This window comes from Chrysochloris asiatica, unplaced genomic scaffold (genome assembly GCF_000296735.1).
Source record: "Chrysochloris asiatica unplaced genomic scaffold, ChrAsi1.0 scaffold00004, whole genome shotgun sequence".
Classification (NCBI taxonomy): domain Eukaryota; kingdom Metazoa; phylum Chordata; class Mammalia; order Afrosoricida; family Chrysochloridae; genus Chrysochloris; species Chrysochloris asiatica.
The window spans coordinates 760083-783561 of NW_006408522.1; the positions used below are offsets into that span (position 1 = coordinate 760083).

Here is a 23479-nt window from a genome sequence, read left to right on the forward strand (position 1 = left end):
ATTGAAGGAACTGGCAAAGAACAAGGCACCAGGAATTGATGGAATAAAAATTGAAATCTTTCAAGAAAGTGAGGCGGCACTGAAGGCACTCACTCATCTATGCTGAGAAATTTTGACGATAACTATCTGGCCGACTGATTGGAAGAGATCCAATATTTGTGCCCATTCCAAAGAGAGGTGACCCAATGGAATGCGGAAATAATCAGACAATCTCTTTGAAATCCCATGTGAGTAAAGTTTTACTAACGGTAATACAGAAACAGCTGCAAGCATACACTGACAGAGAACTTCCAGAAATTCAAGTTGGATTCAGAAAAGGACGTGGAACAAGGGATATTATTGCTGATGTCCAATGGATCTTGGCTGAAAGCAGAGAATACCAGAAAGTTGTTTACTATTTTTTATTGACTACAAAAAGGCTTTCGATTGTGTGGATCATGACAAACTATGGACAACATTACAAAGTATGAGTATTCCGGAACACTTAATTGTGCCAATGAGGAATCTGTACATGGATCAAGAAGCAGTTGTTTGAGCAGAACATGGGGACACTGAATGGTTTAAAATTAAGAAAGGTTTGCAACAGGGTTGTATTCTTTCACCATATGTATTCAATCTGTATGCTGAGCAGATAATCCGAGAAGCTGGCTTATATGAAGAAAAACATGGCATCAGGATTGGAGGAAGATTCATTAACAACCTTGCTTGCTGAAAGTGAAGAGGACTTAAGATACTTACTGATGAAGAGCAAAGACCACAGCCTTAGGTTTGGATTGCATTTCAATGTAAAGAAGACAAAAATCCTCACCCTGGACCAATAAACAACATTCTTATCAACAGAGAAGAAATTGAAGTTGTCAAGGACTTCATTCTTCTTGGATCAAACATCAATACTTATTAAATCAGCAGTCAAGAAATCAAACGACATATTGCATTAGGCAAACCTGCTGCACAAGACCTTTTAAAAGTGTTGAAGAACAAAGATGTCAGCTTGAGGACTAAGGTGCGCCTAACCCAAGGCATGGTATTTTCAATAACCTCATATGCGTGCGAAAGTTGGACAGAGAATAAGGAAGACCATAGAAGAATTGATGCTTTTGAGTCATGGTGTTGGGGGAGAATATTGAAAGTGACATGGGCTGCCAAAAGAACCAACAGATCTGTGTTGGAAGAAATGCAGCCAGAGTACTGCTTGGAGGCCAAGATGGCCAAACTTCGTCTCTCATACTTTGGACATATTGCCAGGAGGGACCAGTCGCTGGAGAAGGATATCATATTTGGTAAAGTGGAGGGTCAGAGAAAAAGAGGAAGACCCCCAACGAGATGGATTGGCCAAGAGGCAGCATCAATGGGCTCAAGCAGGGCAACAATCATGAGGTTGGCCCAGGATCGGGCAGTGTTTCGTTCTGTTGTGTATAGGGTCACTATGAGTTGGTACGGACTCGATGGCACCTAACAACAACATGTCTCCTCAGGGAGCTTACAGTCTAGAGAACAAGTCAGACATTAATTAGATAAAAATTGCAACTGGGATCATTTTAATGAGGGAGAGGTTCACGATGGCACTGATGTGACAGCCTATGACTGGAAGGTCAGAAAAGGCTTCCCTGAGAGAGTGGGGCTTGAGCTGAAATGTGATGGATAGGAACGGGGTTAACCAGGTACAAGGAGCAGGCAAGAGCAGTTTTGTTAGAGAGGCAGCACATGTAAAATCCTGTGGTGGTGGTGCTGGACCAATGGCAGGTAAGGCTATTGGGACCAGCCAGGTGAAGTGCACAGCCTTTATCCTAGAAGCCTGAAGGGTGTTAAGCCCAGGGACAGGCCAACTCTGTGTTTGGAGAAGATCCCTCTCCCTGCTGTGTGCAATTATCTCTATACTGAACTCAAGCAAAAACTCTAACTGTCCGGCTACTTCATCCTCTCTCCTACCTCAGGGACCACAGATTTAATGCTTCCTGCTGACAAGTGTTTGGGGAGGGCAGCCTCCCCTGCTGTAACTTCCATTGCCTCCCTGCCACCCAGTTCCTTCACCAGGGGGCGCTGTTCCCATCCTCCCCTAACTTCGGATAGATCTCTGAATGCCCTTCAGTTTGTCCTTTCTCTCTCAAAGTGCAGTGCTGAGAATGGAATGTAAAACCAGGGGGAGGGCAGGGAAAGGCAAATGGAGAATGGTTATTGAACAAGCTGAAAACTGCCAAAAACATAAACTCTCACTTTGAAACCACCCTCTGATGGAAATGGAGAACCATAAAACGGAGAATAATGAACATAAAACAACTAAAGTCTATTTAAAATGCTGAGTGGCCAAAGGATATCACAAGAGGGAGGGCAGAGGCCCATGTCATCCTTTAGACTGAGGTTGGGTCACCCCACAGGAAAAGAGGAGCAACTGAACATTTAAAAAACGAGTCCTGTGAAGTGGTTGTCGTTAAATGCCATTGAGTTGGTTCCGACACATAGCAACCCTGCATAGGGTCTGGACTCATAGCAACCCAGTATACGGTTTCTAAGGACTGGCTGGTGAGTTTGAACTGTGAATCTTGCAATTCAAACCAACCTGCGGTCCAGCGCATTATCCTGTAGCACCACATTAGAACTCTGGGAAGTGCTAGTGAATGTAAATACTATCATTTTGAAAAATACCCAAACAAAAAGGTTAAATGTTATTTATCCAGAATATTAGTGTCAGAGTCACACAATATGCACATAATTAATTGCACAAAGATAATATTGACTAAATAAAAGTTAAAGAAAAATTTAAAATGAAAGCATCTATTATTTATGAAATGCAACCATGTATAGTAAGAATGGAAGATAAGAAAGGAAGTCAAAACTCCAGATGTAAGGCAGGGACCATGTCTAGGAGGAACAGGGACCATACAATTGGGGCTAAGTACACAGAACTGGAATTGTTGTTATGTGCCATTGAGTCAGTTCCAACTCATAGCTACCCTGTATAGGGTTTCTGAGGAGCAACTGGTGACTTTGAACTGCCTACCTTGCAGTTAGCAGTCCAGAGTTTATCCTACAGTACCACACCAAGATCCCTTAATTGGTGTTGGCACCACTTTATTTTTTAAGCTGGGTTGTGACACATATGTTCATTATATTATTTTTAGTTTTGTATATTTCTGAAATATTTACCCCATAATCTTTTTTAAAGAAAAAACTGATGGCCTAAGTTGTTTGTAAAATACTGATAAGAAAAGGAAAAAGAACAAAGACTTTTCATTCCTTTTGAGTGACCAATTTTCTACTTAAGAGCAAACTTTAGACAGGCTATCTCCCCGCAAGACAGAAAGTAGTTTTGAGGTAAAACACAGGGACAGCACTCACATGCAGAATTGAGGGCCCAGGTGACAGATGTCTGTGCGATGAGATTCAGTCATTGAAACTCAAACTGTACCCGGCATGATGACCCTGATCCCACATTTCCAGACAGAAAGCCTGGTTCCATGTGAGCTGCCATGGATGACATAAATGATGAATTTACAAAGTCAGCTCCTGAGAGGAGCAGCAGATTTCAGAAGTTCCCTTGTTCTCCCTGTAGCATGGGTGAGGAGGCAATGGTGCTTTTACCTCATTTAGTGTTTCATCTGACATCTACTCAGCTCACCTGCTGCTCCATGGTGCTTGGATCAATAAAAGTCACCAGGTCTATAGAGAAGTAACCAACCACATCTCTCATTTTGCAGGCATTTCCAATTTGGAGGCACAGAGAATGGAGAACTTGGGGATCTACTGAGGTCTGAGGCAAGGTGGTACCAGAGGAGATCAAGGGGCTCTCTGCATGGAACTGGTCCCCCGTTGATAGCATCCTGATGACTCCGTTGGGCTCTATCAGCATGTCCACTGTGAGGTTGGTGACACTTTCTGCAGGTGGGAATGCTTCGATCACGCCCCCTGGTGGGAAAAGCATGGAGTAGGTCAAAGGATGGATTCACGGGGACTTTGCTCATTGAGGGTAAGAGCACATACACTTGGCAGCTGGGTGGGGCTCAGACCCTGAAATCTTGTTATAAGAAACAATGGGCAAGCAACTTTGATTCCTGGAACTACTTCCTTTTCTGTCGGGGTCTAACCTCGACATAGTTGTGTTGTTCATGAGTGTTTGGTTCAAGAGGAGGGGAGATCCAGCAGCGATAGAGATAGCAAAAGAATACACAGACAGACAGAAAGAGGGAGACAATGAGGCACCCCAAAGCCAGGGTGGATACATCACTAGTGGGCAGACTTGGGAGTACAGGCATCGTGGCCTCTGCAGGCAGCAACTCACTGCCCTGCAATCTTTACTGCATGCCCTCCATCTTGTAATGCACACCTGGGGAGGCCTGGGCCTCTGTTTTATTTAGAGGAGGAGCTTCACACCAAGCTGGGAGGGACTAAAACAAGATACAGCTAACATCAGTAATTTTCCAGACATTCAGGTAACTTTACATCGTACTTTGCTGGTTCAAATCCCAGGCCAGCAACTTGGTTTCTCAGGCTCAATTAACATATCTATAGCCCCTGAGCTCAGTTTGGGGAAGGTGAGAGGTAAGGACAACAGCTTGGGCGGAGTCCTGCTGCTTCGGCTTCCTGAGCCAGGTTTTCAGGAGGACTGGAGATGCCCAGGTGAATGGGCTGCACCTGGAAAAGGGATTAGGGAGGATGGGTTCTTTGTCTATAGAACAAAGAACCGAGAAGTAGCTAAGGTATTTTTAGTTAATCCTTTGGAGGAAGGCTTGACCTTGCAACCTTCACAGTCTCGGCTTTAGGGGGTTCTAATATTTCTCTGTGGATAATAAGAGCTCATATCTGCAATTAATAAAATATAACCAGATATTAAGATGGAAAACAATTTGCCATTAACTGCCAAGTGGCTAGATCTGTTACACTCGGGCCTATAGGGCCTCGAACCTCTGACCAGGCCTACACAGTCTGCAACACTTTTTCTCATTTGTAAAATGGATATAAATATGTATTTATCTCTCTCTCTATATATAGGTTGTTGTTGTTGTTAACAACAGTCAGTTCTGACCCATAGCAACCCTGTATAGGGTTTCCGAGGAGTGGCTGGTGAGCTTGAACTGCCGGCCTTGCGGCTCAAGTTGACTTTACAGTCTAGCGCGTTAACCCACAGTGCCACACCAGGGCTCCCTCTCTCTCTATATGTGGATATAAATACATATATCTAGATATAAATACACACACACACACACACACACACACACATATATATATATATTAGGAGCTCTGGTAGCGTAGTGGTTACGAATCGGGCTGCGAACCTTAAGGTAAGTGGTTCGAAACTACCAACCGCTCCGCGGGAGAAAGATGAGGCTTTCTACTCCCGTAAGGATTTACACCCTCGGAAACCCTGTACAGGGTCGCTATGGGTCGGAACCGACTCGACGGCACTTAACAACAACAACATATATATTATATATATATACGGAGTCCTGGTATGGTACTATGGGTTAATGCACTAGACTGCAAAGTTAGCGTGACCCCCAAGGTTGGTGGTTCAAGTTAACCAGCTGCTCTTCAGACACTCTATACAGGGTCGCTATGGGTCGGAACCAACTCCATAGCACTTAACAACAACAACAACATATATATGTATTTATATATGTATTTATATAAGTATTATGTGCTATGGAGTCAGTTCTGACTCATAGCAACTCCGTACAGGGTTTCTGAGGTTGCAAATCTTTACGGGAGCAGAAAGCCTCATCTTTCTCCCATGGAACAGCTTGTCGTTTCTAACTGCTGACTCTGAGGTTAGCAGCCCATATATATATAAATTATATAAAACCTACCTTACTGAATGATTGTGAGTTTTAGAGAGATTGCAGCTGAAGTATTTGCCCAATGTTTGGCATGTAGTAAGGCTTAATGAATGGCAGCTTGAATTCTGATCATGATTAAGAAGACATAACAAAACAGGATCACTGGTACATGCCCATGCCATTCATTACATAAAGGATAAGCCAAGGACTATGGGCAAATTCCTCAGGGGGAATTAACTGCCCATAGGCCAATTTGTATCTTGGTGACCAACTGTTGGTGACCAGTGCTCAACTTCACTACTTTTTGAAGATTCGACAGGTTTGGGTTTTAATCAGGCACAAGGAAACAATACATTATCCAGAGAACTCCTATATATATAAAGCCTATTTTAAAACTTAAAAAAAAAAATAGATATAGAGAGAAAGCTGGGAGATGTTGCTTCTTTTGAGGCAGAATTGTGCTTCCTCCTTATAGATAATGAGAGCTTTAGAGTATTTAGCTTCATCTACTTTTGTTTGGAATACCAAAAAACATAAAGTAAATTTGATGCTTATAGCAACAGTATTGTTGTTAAGTGCTGTTGAATCAGTTCTGACTTATAGTGACCCTGTATAGAGTTTCTGAGGAGCAACTGGTGGATCTGAACCACCAACCTTGAGATTCAATCTGACCTTGCGGTCCAGTGCTTATCATACAATACCATAACACAATGCACTGACTAATTGTGTAGGCTAGCTTTATGACCTTGATTTTTTTTTTTAATGCTTTATTGTGAATTATGTGATAGTTTACATGGGAGAACATTAGTTTTACATTCATTCTATCGTATTTTGTCTCTCATTGCCATGGTTACAATCCCCTCCATGCAATCCTTCCCCCCGTACCCCCCAGGTCTTCAGCACCCAGTCATTTTCCCTCTCTGGATCTAAAGTCTCCAGCTGCTTCATCGCTCCACGTCATCATCTCTGGCTCCATTTCAGGCATCACTGCTTCTCTGGGTAGGGTCCCGCTCTCTGCTCTTCTCCCTTGAAGGTCCTAGGGACCTCCGCTCCTAGACTGAAAAGTCAATCACTCCCCTCCTTGCTATAAAACATCTACCTTTACATTTCCAACCCTCACAATCAGTCCTGATAACAATTATTCAATATTGTATCACAAGAGACCCGTCTGCATTTCATTGCATCAACCCCGCCTAGACAGATTGAATACTACTCACTGGAAATTCTACTTTCCTCCATGCCCTCTGGATCTAGGTTCCCTCTTGAAAGCTTGTAAGCCAGTCACTTCTTGCCTTTGTAGCCCCCCACCCCCCATTTTGGGTAGCCAATGTCCAAGTTGCCCATCCCTGTCTACTCTGTGTGTGGAGGGTGTGGGAATGATTCTTGCTGTAAGGACTTGTTCCCTCTTTTGAGCTACTGCTTCCATAGGTGTAGGTCAAGTTCATCAAATTGTATGAGAATACTCACTGAAGCCAGGATAAGTGGGTATTATCTGCAAGTGTGGGTGTTCTTATGCATATGCCCTCTCTTCTTATCAGCTGGATACTTCATTCTCCACTCTAGTCCTTTGTGGCTATGTCACTGACTCTGGGCCCAAGAGTCCCCAGGTCTTGCCACACTGCTGGCCAACCAGGACTTCACCCGGGTTCACAGAAGTCTATTGAACGTTGTAGGGCTTAGGTCACTGCTTCATCGCTGTTTTTCCCTCACTTCCCCTTATCGGTGTCAAGCGTGGTCACCAATCACAGCGTGTATTCCCACTGAGTCTTAGTCTTGGAAGGAAGTTTGCACTGAGGGGACCCGACCACTTGTCTTGATGTTTCCTGGGCAAGCATGTTGCTTGTTCTTGTAGTAACAGTCGGTCTGCCTATGTTGTTTTATATTTTTCCTGTAGGTCTTTCTTTCAAGAAGCATCTTCTGTTCTTCTAGCCACTCCAGGTTGGTCTGCTTGTCCTTTCAAGCGGGAATCTCCCATCTCTGGAGATCTGGATGTGGTTCAGGCTTCCACCTACAGTCTTATGTATTGCAGAGGCTCCGCAGGAAGCCTCCTTCACTGGGCACCTTGTAGCCCCATTTTAGGTATTCCAATCAGTTATAGGCAGAAGACGGACTTACAAGCTTTCTATGGTGATGCTTTTCGCTATTCCTTTCTCTCCCCCTCCAGTGTCTATTTTATAATATAATGCAAATGACCTTGATTTTTATCTATGTCTTTTCTACAAAACATTTTAACAAACCAACCACATATATGTAAAGAGTTAGATAATTTGTAAGTAAAAACAACTAAGTGTTCCCTAGAGAGAGGAGCTGTGGACCCTGATGGCTTTAAGATAAAACTGATCTGCATTTCACAAATGTGCTGGGTGGGGAAAAGAGGGGTGACTTTGCCCACAGGTACAAGTCAGGCACTTTCAACAGCATGTTGAACAGTATGGTTAAATTCTGAGATTTTTAGCAATTCTCAAACTGCAGCCATCTGTTACTCCATACAAAAGACATTGTCCTTAAATGTCTATAAATTTGGCTGGAGCTGGTCCTCATGAAAGCTGAGTTTGGGAAGGCAACTGATTGATACTGAAGAGTACACAGCGATTCAGTTGGTTGGCTCAGGATGTCCTTTTTTTTTTCAAATGAGGCCAGCTTGTGTGTGCTACGCCTAAATCCTAGTTGTTGGGGACTTCACAAAGTAAGTAACAACAAAGCAGAGTTTCTGATTCAGTTAACTTTGTGGATTTGTTATTGTTAAGTGCCATCCAGTTGGTTCCGACTCATAGAGACCCTGTATAGGGTTTCCACGGAGTGGCTGGTGGATTTGAACCGCCGACCTTGTGGTTAACAGCCCTGTGCTTATCCTACAGCATCACACCTTTGAGAAAGGAGCACTAGAGGCACAATGAAACTCACCCAGTGACTCAGGGGGAGGAATGTCCCAGCTCTCTGCTCCCATAAAGATTGCTGTTGTTGTTATGCGCCATCAAGTCGTTTCTGACTCATAGCGCCCCTGCAAAGGATTTCCAAGGAGCGGCTGGTGAAATTGAACCGCTGACCTTGGGGTCCAAACTGACCTTGCGGTCCAGTGCTTATCCTACAGCACCATACCAGGACTCTACACAGGCTAAAAAAGCAGTTCTACTACAAAGTAGGCAGTTCTACTCTGTAACATAGGGACATTCGGAGCTTGAAACCATTTGACAGCACACAACAACATGCTTTGCAAGATAGTGCTTCAGTGGAAATTTTATCCTCTATCATTTACAAGATTACTTTATTTCAATTAAGCTAATTTGTATTGTCAGCATCATGACCATAGTCTTTTCACTGCTGATTCTTTTTCCTTTCAAAGTAACGAATTCACCTTTTTTTAAAAAATAGTATATTTATTGCCTTTGATATAATCCCATGGCGATACATAAATCAAATCTGCAGCACATTTTGTGGCTGTAGTTAAGTACCCTTGAGAGTTGCAGAAATGCCATGAAATTGGCAATATTAGAAGATGGTTGGGAGATAGTGGTCTTATAGTTAGGAAACCTGGGGTGATGTCCCTACCCATTCAGTAAACATTTATGCGGGACCTGCTGTATGTGCAAACATTAGCTTCCAAGAATCAGATTTTTGAGACTTGCTACCATTGGAGACTCTAACTCGGATTCCCATTCACCGCTTATTTTTGCCCTAGTCACTTCCAGTGCTGAGCGTCAGTTTCTGCATCTATAAAACTGCATCAGTAAAGCTTGTCCTGCCTCTCATAAATAAGCACGGTGTTTACAATGTGGCTGAGAAGAAAAGATAGAGATGAGCCAAAGGCATAGATGAAGTCTTAGCTTGTAGTTCTGTTATAGCTCAGGTCAGACAATGGCTGAGAAAACACTTCCTGCTTTATACAACTTAGATGAAAAGAAATATTTTAGAGGAAGGCTTTGCAGGTTGATGTTGGAAGATCTAAAAACTTCCTTACACTCTGGAGACCTTTACAATCCTTCCCTCTCATCTGAAAAACAATCCCCACCCCAACTCCCCTTTGACCAATTTTTGTTGTAGGTATCTGTTCCTTTGGATCTGGCTGACTCTTATGTTTAGTTGTGTGTGTGGTTTTTTTTTGTCATTGCAATTTAGTTTTCCATCTGAGAGGACATTGGAGGTCATGTAGCACAAACCCCCTCTCAGTGAAGAAGTCCTTTTCAGCATGCTTGTGATATGGCTGACCAGCCAATCCCTTGCTTAAATAATTCATTAATGAGATACACACTAGAAATCTCCCCACCCTACCTCCAAGGAGCAATGGTAACGTAGTGGTTACAAGTTGGGCTGTGAACCCCAAGGTCATCAGTTTGGAACTACCAGCTGTTTTGTGGGAGAAAGATAAGGCTTTCTGCTCCCGTAAACATTTACAGCCTTGGAAACCCTATGCAGGGTCTCTAGGAGTCAGAACTGACTCTACAGCACACTAACCACCACCCTACATTTGCACCCCTGTTCCAGCCAGTGTTTTCCAACAACCATCAGATCTGCCCTTTCCCATGCTCTGAGCTAGGGTGTTGTTGTTGTTATGTGCCGTCAGGTTGGTTCCTACAGTACCACACCAGGATCCACCCTCTGGCTCTATTATAACTCCTGGGAACTTTCTGGCTCTGTCACAGTGTGATATGGGCTGAGTTATTTAATCTTTCATACCTCAGGTTCTTCCTTTATAAAAGAAAGCAACAATGGTACCCATCTCAGTAGTTAAGAGGATAAAATCACATATTATGTGTGTGCTTAGAATAATGCCTGGCACACAGGAAGCACCGTCTGCTTTTCTCCTCATTGTGCTGCCCCCACCGACCTCTGTTACCAGCTGACAGTTCCTTCAGTTCATATCATCATCATTGTAACTAGCACTTCAAAAAGTGTTAGTCCCTGGAGGCTGCTATCAGATCTCAATCTTGTAAAAAGCTGACCATATCCTCTTTCCTGAACTCTTCTTACAGGGTTTGGCTCCTACCCTTCTCTTTGCTTTCCTCGGGACATACGTGAAAGGAACCCTGGTGGTATATTGGTTAAAGTGCTTGATTGCTAACCGAAAGGTCAGCCATCTGAACCCACCAGCCGTTCTGAGGAAGAAAGGTGTGGCCGTCTGCTTTTTTACCACCTTGGAGACCCTATGGGGGATGGCGGCTAGGGTGGAGGTGCAGTGAAGTTCGCCATCAGTAATACCACACAATACCAGGCAAAGCAGATCCAGGGCAGAGCTCCAAAACTCGGAACCACAGAGCTAGGAATATTTTAAAAGTTTGAAGGCTTATAGCTTGTGGAAATTGAAGGTGAAGTAAGAAATCGCGTACTTTTGAATTAGTCGGGCTCAGAGGCCCAGAGCCAACATCTTGGGTGAGACTAAACAGCAAGAGCAAGCAGGGGAGCAGAAACACCACGGGAAAAATGCCGCGGGACCCTTGGAGCAAAGGTGGACAATACACTTTGTCAGTTTTGCTTTGTTCTGATTTTCTTTTTTTTTTTGGTATTTGTTCATTGGTGTGCCCACTGTTTGCGCACCTCCGTTCTGGTGACTAGAGGGGGGAGCCTGAGCAAGTGGACACCCTCCCCCTTCACCACTGGTGCGTTCTTCTGCCACGCATGCGCACAGATACTCAGCCCAAGAGCAGGCCCTGAACGTTTTTTGTTTGTTTGTGTTTTAATGCGGGAAAGGGCACGACAGGGCTGTAGAGAGGGAAAGAGTTTAAAAACAAAACAGGCCAGAAATTAAATTAAAGCCTGAGGTATAGCATAATAACCCACAGCGGCATCTTGAAATCTCTCAGGCAGCTTTGAAAGCAAGAAGCTGAAGAGAGGACATGAAAGTCATACTCATATTAGGATACAGATTTTTTTTTTTTTCTTCTCTCTCTCCTCTCCCTTTTCTGTGATTATAGACTACAGTATTCAGTCTAGTTTTTGTTGTTGCTGTTTTTTTGTTTGGTTTGTTTGTTGTTGTTGTTGTTTTTCCTCTTGGTTTTTCTTCCCTGGTGCTGTTTTGCTTTTATATGCTCCCCCTTCTACCTTTGGAGGACTCTTTCTCTCCATATATTGCACAAGTGAGTCAGCAACTGCTGCCATATAGCCAAGCTACAATCACACGCTATAAAACACCAAAACCCAGGCAAGAATCAATACCAACTGCCATATACCAGGGAAACAGACAACACCTGTGAAAGTTACTCTGAGTTAAGCAATAAGAAGAGTGAAAAGGGAAGCCCACATCCTGATCACATCTTCCTGGAAGCAATCACAAAGCATAAAAAATACCAAAACACATACTCAATTAAGTATTAAGGCCACAGATAAACACTAAACATGTCCAAGAAGCAAAAGCAGATGACCATATCAGCACGTCCAGAAACAAGATAAAAATAAAATGTCTGAGACAAATGACCTAGAGGTAGACCTGGACTGCATTCTGGAAGGAGGGCAGGCCTTGGAAATGCCTGAGAAGGAATTCAGAAAAATGATTATAAAATGTTTCAAAACACTTTATTTGAGAAAAATAAGGAAGAAGTCAGGAAAGCGCTAAAGAAACAATCAAATAAGATAGATACAGCATTGGAAACAATTCAAAACCTACAAAAAGAGACCTACGGGGCTGTTTCACTGTGTCCTAGGGTCCCTGTGAGGCAGTGGGTCTTGGATAGTCAGCAGTCTTGTAGACTGTGGTGCTCAGACCAGCAGGGACTAGAATGGAGGGAAGACTCCTGAGATCGGTCAGCCAAGTCCTCTCTATTGGCTGTGTGGGTTACCAGGTAAGAATGTCTGTTTTAGACTGTTAACCTTCTAGAGACTGAGGGGTCCTGCATGGGTAGCACTTGCTCATGGACCTCTGTGAATGGAGCCGAGCTCCGTTGCCTCCATGTAGTCCATTATTCCTGGACCTCCTGTTGTTTTGTTGAGTGCTGTCAGGTCGATTCCGACCCATAGTGACCTTGTGGAGGGTTTCCAAGGAACGGCTGTGAGCTTGAATTGCCGACCTTGTGGTTCAAACAGACTTTGCAGTCCAGTGCATTAACCCACAGCAGCATACCAACTCCTGGATCTTCTGAATTGTTAGAAAATGAAGATGCATTAGGATGAGTATAATGAGGGGAATGGAGGCTGTGGTTGTTTTCTGGACTGTTTTGTTATTAAGTGCCTTCGAGTCGATTCCGACTCATAGCGACCCTATATAGTGTTTCCAAGGAGTAGCTGGTGAGTTTGAACCGCTGACCTTGAGGTTCAAATCTACCTTGCAGTTCAGAGGACCCTTAAGTGGAAATTCTCCCTTCAGACCACAGGCCAGGCTAAAAACTCAGCAATTATTATAAAGTAAAGATGAAGAGCTAAGTGGTCAGGGAGAGTAGAGTACTGGAAATGGAACAATGAGACCCACTTAAAGAGAACGCTGACACCTTGTGAACGATGTAACTAATAATATCATTGAACAATTTGTCTAGAAATTGTTAGATGGGAATTTTCTGTGTAAACGTTTGCCAAAAACTCAGTAAATCTGCCTTTAAAAAGAAACAAAAGCCTGGGCCTGGCTCGTGCAATTGGGTCACAGTTCACTACAAACCTAAAGGTTGGTGGTTTGACTCCATCTAGGTGGACTGAAGAAGAAAGGAATGGAGATGTGTTTCCGTAAGGATTACAGTCAAAAAAACCCTATGAAGCAGCTCTATTCTACAACACGTGGAAGTGTCATGGGTCGAAATTCACTCAGTGGTTTGTTTTTCCAGGTTACCTTTAGAACTGGAAAGGTGTTCTGCTGATGTAGTGAGGTTAAGCTTTGGGTTGCTAACCCCAAGGTTGGTAGTTCAAATGCATCAGTCACTCCATGGGAGAAAGATAAGGCCATCTGCTCCAGTAAAGATTTATTCTTGAAAAGCTAAAGGAGTAGTTCTACCCTGTTCTATAGGTTCACTCTGAGTTGGAATTGACTCGAAGGGAGTTGATTTTTTTTTTTTTTTTTAAGAACTGAAACAAAGTCTATTTTTGCTCCCCTAGAAAACAGAGTCCTAGTGTGGCACTGTATGTAGGATGAGCACTGAGCTGCTAACCACAAAGTTGGTGGTTCATACATACCAACTGCTCCTCGGAAACTCTATACAGGGTAACTATGAGTTAGAACTGGCACTTAACAACAGAAAATGGAAAGGGAATTAACGTTTTATGTCTGGCTCCATGGTAGAAACTTTCATCTCTGTATTTTATTGAATGCTCACAACAACCCTGTGAGTTGGTAAGCAGGTAAGTAAGGAAACTGGGTCGACAAAGATTTAAGATCCTTGCTCAAGGTCACCTGGTTCCAAAGTTCACCTCTCAGGAGAAGTCTATAGTGCAGAAGGAAAAAAATAACACAACAGCCTGGGACCTTGAGCTATGCACATCATGCTAGGTACATGCAGTTCCTATTTACTTACGAGGCTGGGTGCAAGATAAATATTTAGACAAAGTTCAAAAAAAGAAAAACGTCTACTCAGAGTAGAACATTTCCCCCCCCCTCCCCCCGAAACGGATACAAGGAATGCAAGGTATTTAAATTGGCCCTAGGTTGACCCAACACTAGAATTCAGGGTTGTATAACGACTAATCCTCACCAGAAACTTTACAGTCTTATTTACCTTGACTGAGAAATGTTTGGAGGAATCTCCCCCACGTCGGGAACCGTTTCTCATTGACTGGCTGTACGTGCTGTGCTAAAATACCCGCCAGCTCCTCAGAGATCTTCACCAAAGCTGGCTCCTGCAGAAACAAATTAAATAGAACCACAAGCAATTTTACTCCAGAAATGAAAACTGCTTGTGGAGTGATTAAAAACCAGGCCTCCAACAGGCAAAAAAAAGGTGGTTACTGTTTACCCAGAGTCAGAAAGCCATTTTGAAAATTTTCTCTAGTTTTCCAGCCATTTCAGTTTTCATCTTTCAAATGCGATTTGGCCCCTGAAAAAACTGAACGTGATGCCTGTTGTCTCCGAAAAGGGGCCTTCTGTATGGGAGTCAGGACACCCAGGTTCCCACCTACGGCAGCCTGTGACCAAGTGAGTGTCCTCCCAACTCTGGGACTCAGTTTTCCTTTATGTAAAATGTAGGGTCAACTAGCTTGTCTCTCGCCCCTTCAGACTGGAACATATTTTATTCTATGACCCTAACAGAACTGACCCTGGGAGAGATGACAAAATTGGCAAAATATGAGGCGACTTCAGAAAGTCTGTGGAACAATGGAATGGAAAGATAATGTCATTTTTCTATAAGCTTTTTGAAGACCCTTGTATTTCTGTGGCATCTCCATATCTTTAATCTGTGTCTTCTCCCAGTCAGTGGTGGGCCTGGGTATGGGATCAAGGCCTTAAACTATGGGCTGGAGCTGTAAAGATGGGATTTTAGGCAAGAGCCTCAATCTGCCTGGCATCCCTGCACTAGGCCAGAGTTTCATCTGCCGAAATGAGATATGGAGCCCTGATGTGATGTTGTAACAGAAGCACTGGACTACAAGGTTGGCTTGAACCGCAAGGTCAGCAGTTCAAATTCACCTGCTGCTCCTCGGAAACCCTATACAGGGTTGCTATGAGTCAGAACTGACTTGACAGCACTTAACAACAGATGAGAGATGTTGGCCTGATACCATCACTGCAATAACCCAAAGACTACAGAGCCTCTTCTCACCATGACAACAGTTGGAACCCCTCGGGCTTTTTGATATAAAAGGCCTCCATTTGCCAGTAGGTTTTTTTTGTTTTTTTTTTTTTGTTTTTTTTTTAATGTCATAAATTACAATACTCTTTCCTGTTAGACTATGTGAAACAATTTTGAAATAGAAGTTATCTCTTGAGATTTTATTTTGCCAGACGTGGGGTAAGCCACTGGATACAAAACAATTTGATGGGCATTATAAAATACAGGACCTGGACAAGAAAACCTCAGACTTGCTTTAGGGTGCAGAGCAACTTCTGAGTCTCAGCGTGATCACAGAGTAATTTGGAGGAATTAGAAAAGCATCAGTTTTGCAAGAGGGTTGGGGTTAAAAGGAATCTTAGAAATCATCTGCATGCTCATTTATTTCCATTTTCTCCAGCATTAAACAGCGATTGCCTCCTCACCCAAGTCCTCCCTGGCTCTCAATTCCTTGGGACATCTGGACCCTTTTGGGTCTAGTACTCTTTGAAAATATACAATAGAAAACAAACATCTGAGTCTACTCTGTTGTTGTTAAGTGCCATCTAGTTGATTCCGACTCAGAACGACCTTGTATAGGGTTTCTGAGGGGTGGCTGGTGAGCTTGAACCACCGACCTTGTGGTTCAAACCAATCTTGCAGTAGAGTGCTTATCCTACAGGAGTCCAAGAGTGTAGTCTTGCTGTTGTTGTTAAGTACCATCGAGTTGGTTCCAACCCATATTGACTCTGTACAGGGTTTCCAAGGAGTGGCTGGTGAACTTGAACCGCCTACCTTGTGAATGATATCGACTTTGCAGTCCAGTACATTAAGTCACACCAGGACCCTGAGGGTGTACTCCATACTCCATGCAGGTCTAAATAATTGGAATCATTTCTGAAATATCCAGAACATTCTGGTGCACTCTTGGTTCTGGATGACTCACTGCCCAGGGGGGGAGGTCTGGGGAAGGGCTGGGGAAGCAGACTCATGCCAGGAGCTTGCACATCGTCCTGAAGAGGCAGGGAAAACTGCTGTCAAAGCAATGTGTCTTTCCCACCTTCATATCCGGCCCAAAGTGATGTGTCCTCTCATCTTTACTGAAATGCCCCAAAGCCCTGCCTCTAAACCAGAGACAAGCACATGCAATACACAACTCCAGTAACCTAGATCCCCTCTGTGTTCCTTCTTTGAGTGCTGTCATCCAATACCATCATTCTGCTTCATAGATGTTTCTCTTGAAGCCACTCAACTCTTGCCAAGAAGGCTACTTGTCTCTGATTCATGAAGTGGCCCAAAGCTAGGACCATGAAGCACAGCTTTAGATTACTGACCTGCCCCAGGAATAATGGAATCAAGGCAAGAAGCCTTGCACATCAAGACTCTCCTAGGACAGCGGAGGCTGCTTCTTTGTTCTGCTTTAATGAAAAGGCCCTTCTCTGGCCCATTTCTGAAAAATTTTCCACCATCTACCCTATTCATGGATTGAACTGTGCCCTCCCTCATCCCAAAGATCTGAAGTCTTAACACCCTGTAAGGTCCCTAGGTGGTGCAAACAGTTTGTGCTTAACTACTAACGTTATGGTTGGCAGCTCGAAACCAACCCACAGGTACCACGGAAGAAGTGGCCTGGCAAACTGATGTTAAGATCATAGCCAAGAAAACTCAGTGGAGCAGTTCTGCTCTGTCATACATGGCTCACCATGCGTTTGAATCCGCTGACAAAAACCACCCTCACACCTGTGAAAGTGACCCTGTTTGGAAACAGAGGTTTTCTTCAGTTATGCTAATGAGGCTGGATGGAGGATAGTCCTCAACTTAATCCCTTTTGAGTGGTAACTATAAAAAGGGAAAAAAGACATGGACACACACACACACACAGAAGATGCCATGGGAAGATGCGTCAATAAGTAGCAAAGGAGTGCTAAGGAATGCCACCAGAGAAAAGGAGAGAGGTCTAGGTCTATGGAAGGAATGGGCAAAGCTGAGACTGTGATTTGGACTTAAGCTCCAGAACTGAGAAAATAAGTTTCTATTCTTTAAAGCCATCCACTGTGTAGGTGTTTTGTTATGGTAGGTCACTAAACCACCTGCCATATGGCCATTCACATCTATACAGTCTAAGCTGAAATCATTCATTCATTTATCCATCCATTCATCCATGGATTTAATGATGGCAGGATGCTGCAGCTGGAGCCTTTACAGACACTTCCTGGTGGGTGGGTGGGTGGGAGTGTTTATGTTTGGTGAGGGGGGAGTGTCTATGTGTTTGGTGGGTGGGGGCAATATTTATGTGTCTGGAAGGGGGATGAAGAGGAAGTAGTGAAGAAGCAGGGGAAAGTCTTCCTAGCTAAACCTTAAAACTCATTCAATTGAGATCAAGTCCAAACTCCTCAGCACAAACACAAACAAGGCCCTTTATGATCTGGCCATCTCTCCTTCCTCTCAGATCCCAGCATCCCCTACACTGCCCTGGCTCTTTCTCCTTCCTAAACCTTCCTTCTTGTTTCTCCTCCCTAGCCAGATTTCTGAGTTAGCTCTAGTCACACCTCCTTCAGGAAGTCTGTGTCCTCTCTCAGTGCTCTCCATCTTCCGTGGTAGATGTATGGCTTCTGAGGTTATGTATCTTTACGGAAGCAGAAAGTCCCCTCTTTCTCCCACAGAGGGGCAGGTGGATTTGAACTGCTGACTGAACAGCCTAATGCATAATCCACTATGCTATCAGGGCTCCTTGAATGGCATAGAGGTGGCTTTGAGTTCTGTCTCTCCAGTACCTGGTACAGGGAACAGTAAACATTGATGGAATGAATCATGATGGTGGGTAGAGAGAGACCCCCGTGTGTAACAGCGGAAGTTACAGAATAAGAGCAGTGTGACACCTCACAACAGGAACTTGCTGCCCTGGAACTACCTGGGGGGATGACCACTTCGGAACCACCTGGGCTGATTTTATGGGATCCCCTGCCTCTAGGGGCACCGAGAAGATGAATGAGGTGGCATTTATGAAGTGTCATCTCAGATGCAACAAGCTCTGTGAGGCCAAAGAATTAACGCTCGAGGATTTTTCTCGTGTGTGGCATCCAGACACTGCCAAGCTGTCGCCATGCCCCTGCTTATAAAAGGAACCATTCTGCCTTGACACTGTATGTTTGCTATGCACGGAGCCACAGCAAGAGGGTAAATTTCCTTGAGGAGAGACTGCAGCAGGAATCTGGAGGATGAGTCATGTGCCATCATGAGAAGTACACAGCTGAAGGCACTTGTGGGTGACTTTCACTAGGGGTACAGGGGCACACTGAGGCAGCTTGGGGCGATTATTAACTCCTGGAGAGGAATAGTGAGGGGGGTACTGACCAGTCACTTCACGTCTGTATTTTGAAAGTGTCTGATATGAACTATACAGATGATCTGAAGAACGGGCTTAGTACCAGTAAAGACAGAATCGTGCTTCTATCTGTTACTGCGGCTGTGTGCCACCAAGCAGATTCCAACTTGTAACAACTCTATAAGACAAAGTAGAACTGCCCTATACGGTTTTCTAAGCTGTCATTTTTACAGGAGCAGATTGTTACATCTTTTTTCCCAAAGGAATGCTTTAACCAGTGTGCCTCGGGGCTCCTGAATCGTCTTTCTGCTGTTGTTAGATACCATCAATCTGTTTCAACTCACAGTCAGTGACCTTATGCACAACCTATGGAAGTACTGCCTGCTCCCAGGCCAGCCTCACAATTGTTACATTTGAGTCTATTGTTGCAGCCGCTGTGTCAATCCATCTCGTTGGGGGTCTGCCTTTGTTTCATTGACCCACCACTTTATCAAACAGCATGTCCTTTCCCAGGAACTGTTCCTTCATGATACCATGTGGAAAGTACCCAAGACAAAGTCTTGCCACCCTCCCTTCTAAGGAGCATTCTGGTTGTGCTTCTTCCATGACAGACTGGTTTGTTCTTTGGACGGTCCGTGGTACTTTCAATATTCTTTGACAACACCATAATTCAAATATATCAATTCTTCTTTGGTATTTCTTATTCATTGGACAGTTCTCATGTGCATATGAGGCTATTGAGAATACCATGGCTTGGGTCAGGTGCACCTTAGTACTCAAAGTGATATTTTTGCTCCTTTTAACACTTTAAAGAGGTCCCTTGCAACAGATTTGGCCAATGCAATGCACCGTTTGATTTCTTAACTACTGCTTATATGAGCGTTGATTGTAGATCCAAGTAAAATGAAATCCTTGACAACTTCAATCTTTTCTCCATTTATCATGATGTTGTTTATTGGTCCAGTTGTGATGATTTCTATTTTCATTATCTTGAGTTATAATCCATACGGAAGGCTGTATGTAGTCTTTGATCTTCATCAGCAAGTGCTGCAAGCCCTCTTCACTCCCAACAAGCAAGATTATGTCACCAGCATATCACAGGTTGTTAATGAGCCTTTCTCTAATACTGATGCATGTTCTTCTTCATATAGTTCAGCTTCTCAGATTATCTGCTCAGTATAGGATACAATCCTGGTGCACACCCTTCCTGATTTTAAACCATTCAGTGTCCCTTTGGTCTTTCTGAATGATTACCTCCTGGTCTGTGAACACAGGTTCTGTATAAGTACAACTAAGTGTTCTCCAGTTCCCATTCTTCAAAATGTTACCCACAGTGTGTCATGATCCACAGAGTTGAATGTCTTTGCATAGTCAATAAAGCACAAGTAAACATCTTTCTGGCATTCTCTGCTTTCAGCCAAGATCCACTTGGCATCAACAAATGATATCCCTCATTCCACATCTTCTGAATCTGGTTTGAATTTCAAGCAGCTCCCTGTCAATGTGCTTCTGCAACTGTTTTTGAATTAACTTAACTGTCTATCTACATCTCTCCCAAAAGAAAACAACAGGGCTTCCAGCTCATGTATGCAAGATGAAGTAAAGAGACAGTCTTGTATAAGAGCTTCGTTTTTAGCACTGCAAATAGTGTGGTGCTGCAGAATAATGTACTGGTCGGCAGTTCAAACCCACCAGCCACTCCTCAGAAACTCTATACTGGGTGGCTATGAATAGGAACCAACCCAATAGCACTTATCAACAACAACAACAAAAACAACCCTCAATGACAGTTTCTGCTGGGGACTCTGAACCTACTTGTAAACTTGGGGGTTCAGGCAGCATTCATTATATCCAGGAGCAAAGGTAATATCCCAGAAGTCACAAAACAAACTAAGAACACTGCCTTCCCTTCGAAGCAACAGGTCCCAGTGGCTGCAAATTGCCTATCAATGTTAGATGTCTGGGCTCAATTTTGGGGGAGATGCTGTTGTCTAGTGATAATTATTTCTCATAACTCTAATGTAATAATCACAACTTTAAGGGCAGATGCTGGCAAGGGAAATCTGTGGCTATTCAGATTTTCTGTCCAGAACAAACTTAGGCACATAAAACCACAGATAAACACATAAAGCCACACAAACCAAACAAACCCCGGCATTCATGTAAATCATTAGAGGCAATATTTGTAAAGCAGTTTCTCTTGTCACATTTGTTATTTCATTTGCCCCTTACAGCAACACTCTGAGGTAGGCAAACACAGTATTATTTCCCTCACATGACAGTTGGGAAACTGGGACACCTAGAATGAAGCGGCTTATGTTAGCTTACTCACTCAAGCCTCCAGGGTGCTTTCCTGAAACATGATTGAAGGCAGGAAGCAATGGGGTTGGCAAACCACTGGCTAACTTACTTCCTTTCTCCCTATTCTACCTTCCCAAAGTGTGTGTGTGTGAGTGTGTAATATCTGCTATCAGCCAGCCAGTGGGGTGCAATCTTCTGTGTCTTACAAACTTGTGAAATTCCTAGTTAGCAAGTTTCTTCCAGTGATTGGCATCAAGAGAATGGAATTCATTGAGCAGATCATTTAGAGCTAATGATTTTGGGGCAGGGGTTGAGAAGAAAAATATGTATCTTGTGAATGATAAATAAATGTTTGAAAAATATTCTTAATTTTTTGAAAAACCCAGAACTCCAGATTTTCATACGACAATGAGTGCATGAGCTCTGGCCATGCTGGTCTTTGTGAATTGGATGCTCCAGCTCAGTTCCTGTAGGAGAAGCTGTAGCCCCATCTGAACCCCAGCACAGGCTTGCTCATTCTTTGTCCAGTGGCCACAATGACCCCTCAGAGCACATCAGCAAAGGCATGACCTAGGAAGGTTCCAAGAGATCAGCAAAAGTTATAGAGCCTCCAAGAGTCTGGCCAATGCATCCTAGAGATTCTAGTCTATCAAATCTGGGCCTTGCCTCTCAGTTCTCTCTCATTTCCTATCAAGAAAGTGTCAATTTGAAGGAAGAGATATTTGGCTGCAGGAAATTCAGCTGATCTCAGGGGAAGCCGCTAGCATATCCAATTTAATACTGCCCTACTGACTAGAGCGACTTCAAACTCCAGAGAGTTCATTTCTGAACCAAGTAAATTCCAAGTATGTGCATGTGTGTGTATTGCGGAGAATGGAGAGGAGAAAGAAGGAATACAAATTAGAATGCTCTCAATATCAATCCCACTGAAACTCATATTTGATTTTAGGAACTTCTTTGCTAAGTTTGCAGTGGTAAGTAAAATAACTTTTTAACTAATCACCTCCAATCTTCTACATCAGGCATTATTGGATGGTCATCAGAGAAAACCAAGGAATCTGCCTAGATGCTCTGCTTGATAGAGGCTTCTGATATGCCTAAATGGAGGAATTGCTGTTGTTAAGTACCATCGAGTTGGTTCCAATTCATAGCAACCCTGTATAGGATTTTCAAAGAAGCAACTGGTGGGTTTGAACCACCAATCTTGTGGTTCACAACCCAGTGCTTATCCTACAGCGCCACACCAAGACTCCAAATGGAGGGATGAGAGTAGAATAAAGTTAAAGAGCAAGACAATGACATGAAAGATCAGCAAGACTGTCAGCATCAAAAGGGGCTATACAGACTTTCTAGGACAGATGCCTCATGTAACAGATGCAAGGATGGGGGCTTCTACAGTCACACAGGGAGGGAGATTGCAGGGGCTCTTTGGTGCCATCTGATTCCTGGGTAAGTGCTCTCCACCACCCCACTCCCTCTTTCAGAGGGTATATGAAACCGCATAATACTCAGGCTTTGAATTGCCTACCAGCACAGAGATGGAGGGAAGGAGAGATTCCAGATTCGATGGCGAATTTAGAAAGGCTGTGTTGTGCTGTGCAGGATCCATTGCATCACTGTAGGCAGTTTTTTAAAAAGATGAAGTAATAGCTCGTTATGTGCACAGCTGCTAGCCACAAAGGTCAATACTCCACAGAACGTCGTCGGTCTGTTCTGTAAAGACAGCAGCCTTGGAAACCCTATGGGGCAGTTCTACCCTGTCCTACAGGGTCACTGTGAGTCAGAATTGACTTGATGATAACAATGCTTTGGGGTTTTTTTAAAAGCCAATTCAAATCCAGTTGCTAACAGTATGCCTTTGTGCATTGGGATTTGTGTCTTAACTATGGTCAAATGAGCGTAAATGGTCAGTTGGGTCAGATTGGATCAACCACACGCAATGATGTCTTTACTGCCAAGTTTACTTAAAAAACCAAAGATAGCCTGGGCATCTGTTGTTAACTCTACAGCACCTAGGTCCTCTTGTTCAGGAGAATGGTATTCCAGATTTCCTTTAAGGAACTGCCTGTGTTCCATTAGCCATGCAAATTGGTTGAGTGACTCCAATCAGTTTCAAGACTGGGTGTCTGATTAGCAAAGCCATATCCTCATGACAATATTTAGTTCAGGAATGGATACATAACTCAATTCAGGCAATCCAATTTGCTGGAGTCTTTTGAAAAGAAGCTTCATGCTCTTCTGAGAATGCTATGAGGTGAGATGTTCACTCTTCCTGCTTTGGCCAGGGACAAGCTCTGGGAGCAGCTGCAGCCATCTTGCAACTATGAGGAGAGCCAACCTTAGGATGGAGACTATGAAGGGGACGCTTAGACCCTGTGAATGGGATGGAGGAGAGATGGAAAGTCACTGGGTCCTTGGTGGTATCA

At 43.6% G+C, this 23479-nt stretch overlaps 1 protein-coding gene across 1 annotated transcript in view; it reads right to left on the reverse strand.

Moving 5' to 3' along the window:
• The window catches only part of IQCH (IQ motif containing H), a 188320-nt gene that overhangs the window by 110444 nt on the left and 54397 nt on the right, over positions 1–23479 (reverse strand). The window contains exons 6-7 of the mRNA XM_006831840.1: positions 14399–14519; positions 3617–3903 (exon numbers count right to left, since the gene is read on the reverse strand). Of these exons, the coding sequence (XP_006831903.1) occupies positions 3617–3903; positions 14399–14519 (408 nt within the window). The remainder of the gene's footprint in view (positions 1–3616; positions 3904–14398; positions 14520–23479) is intronic.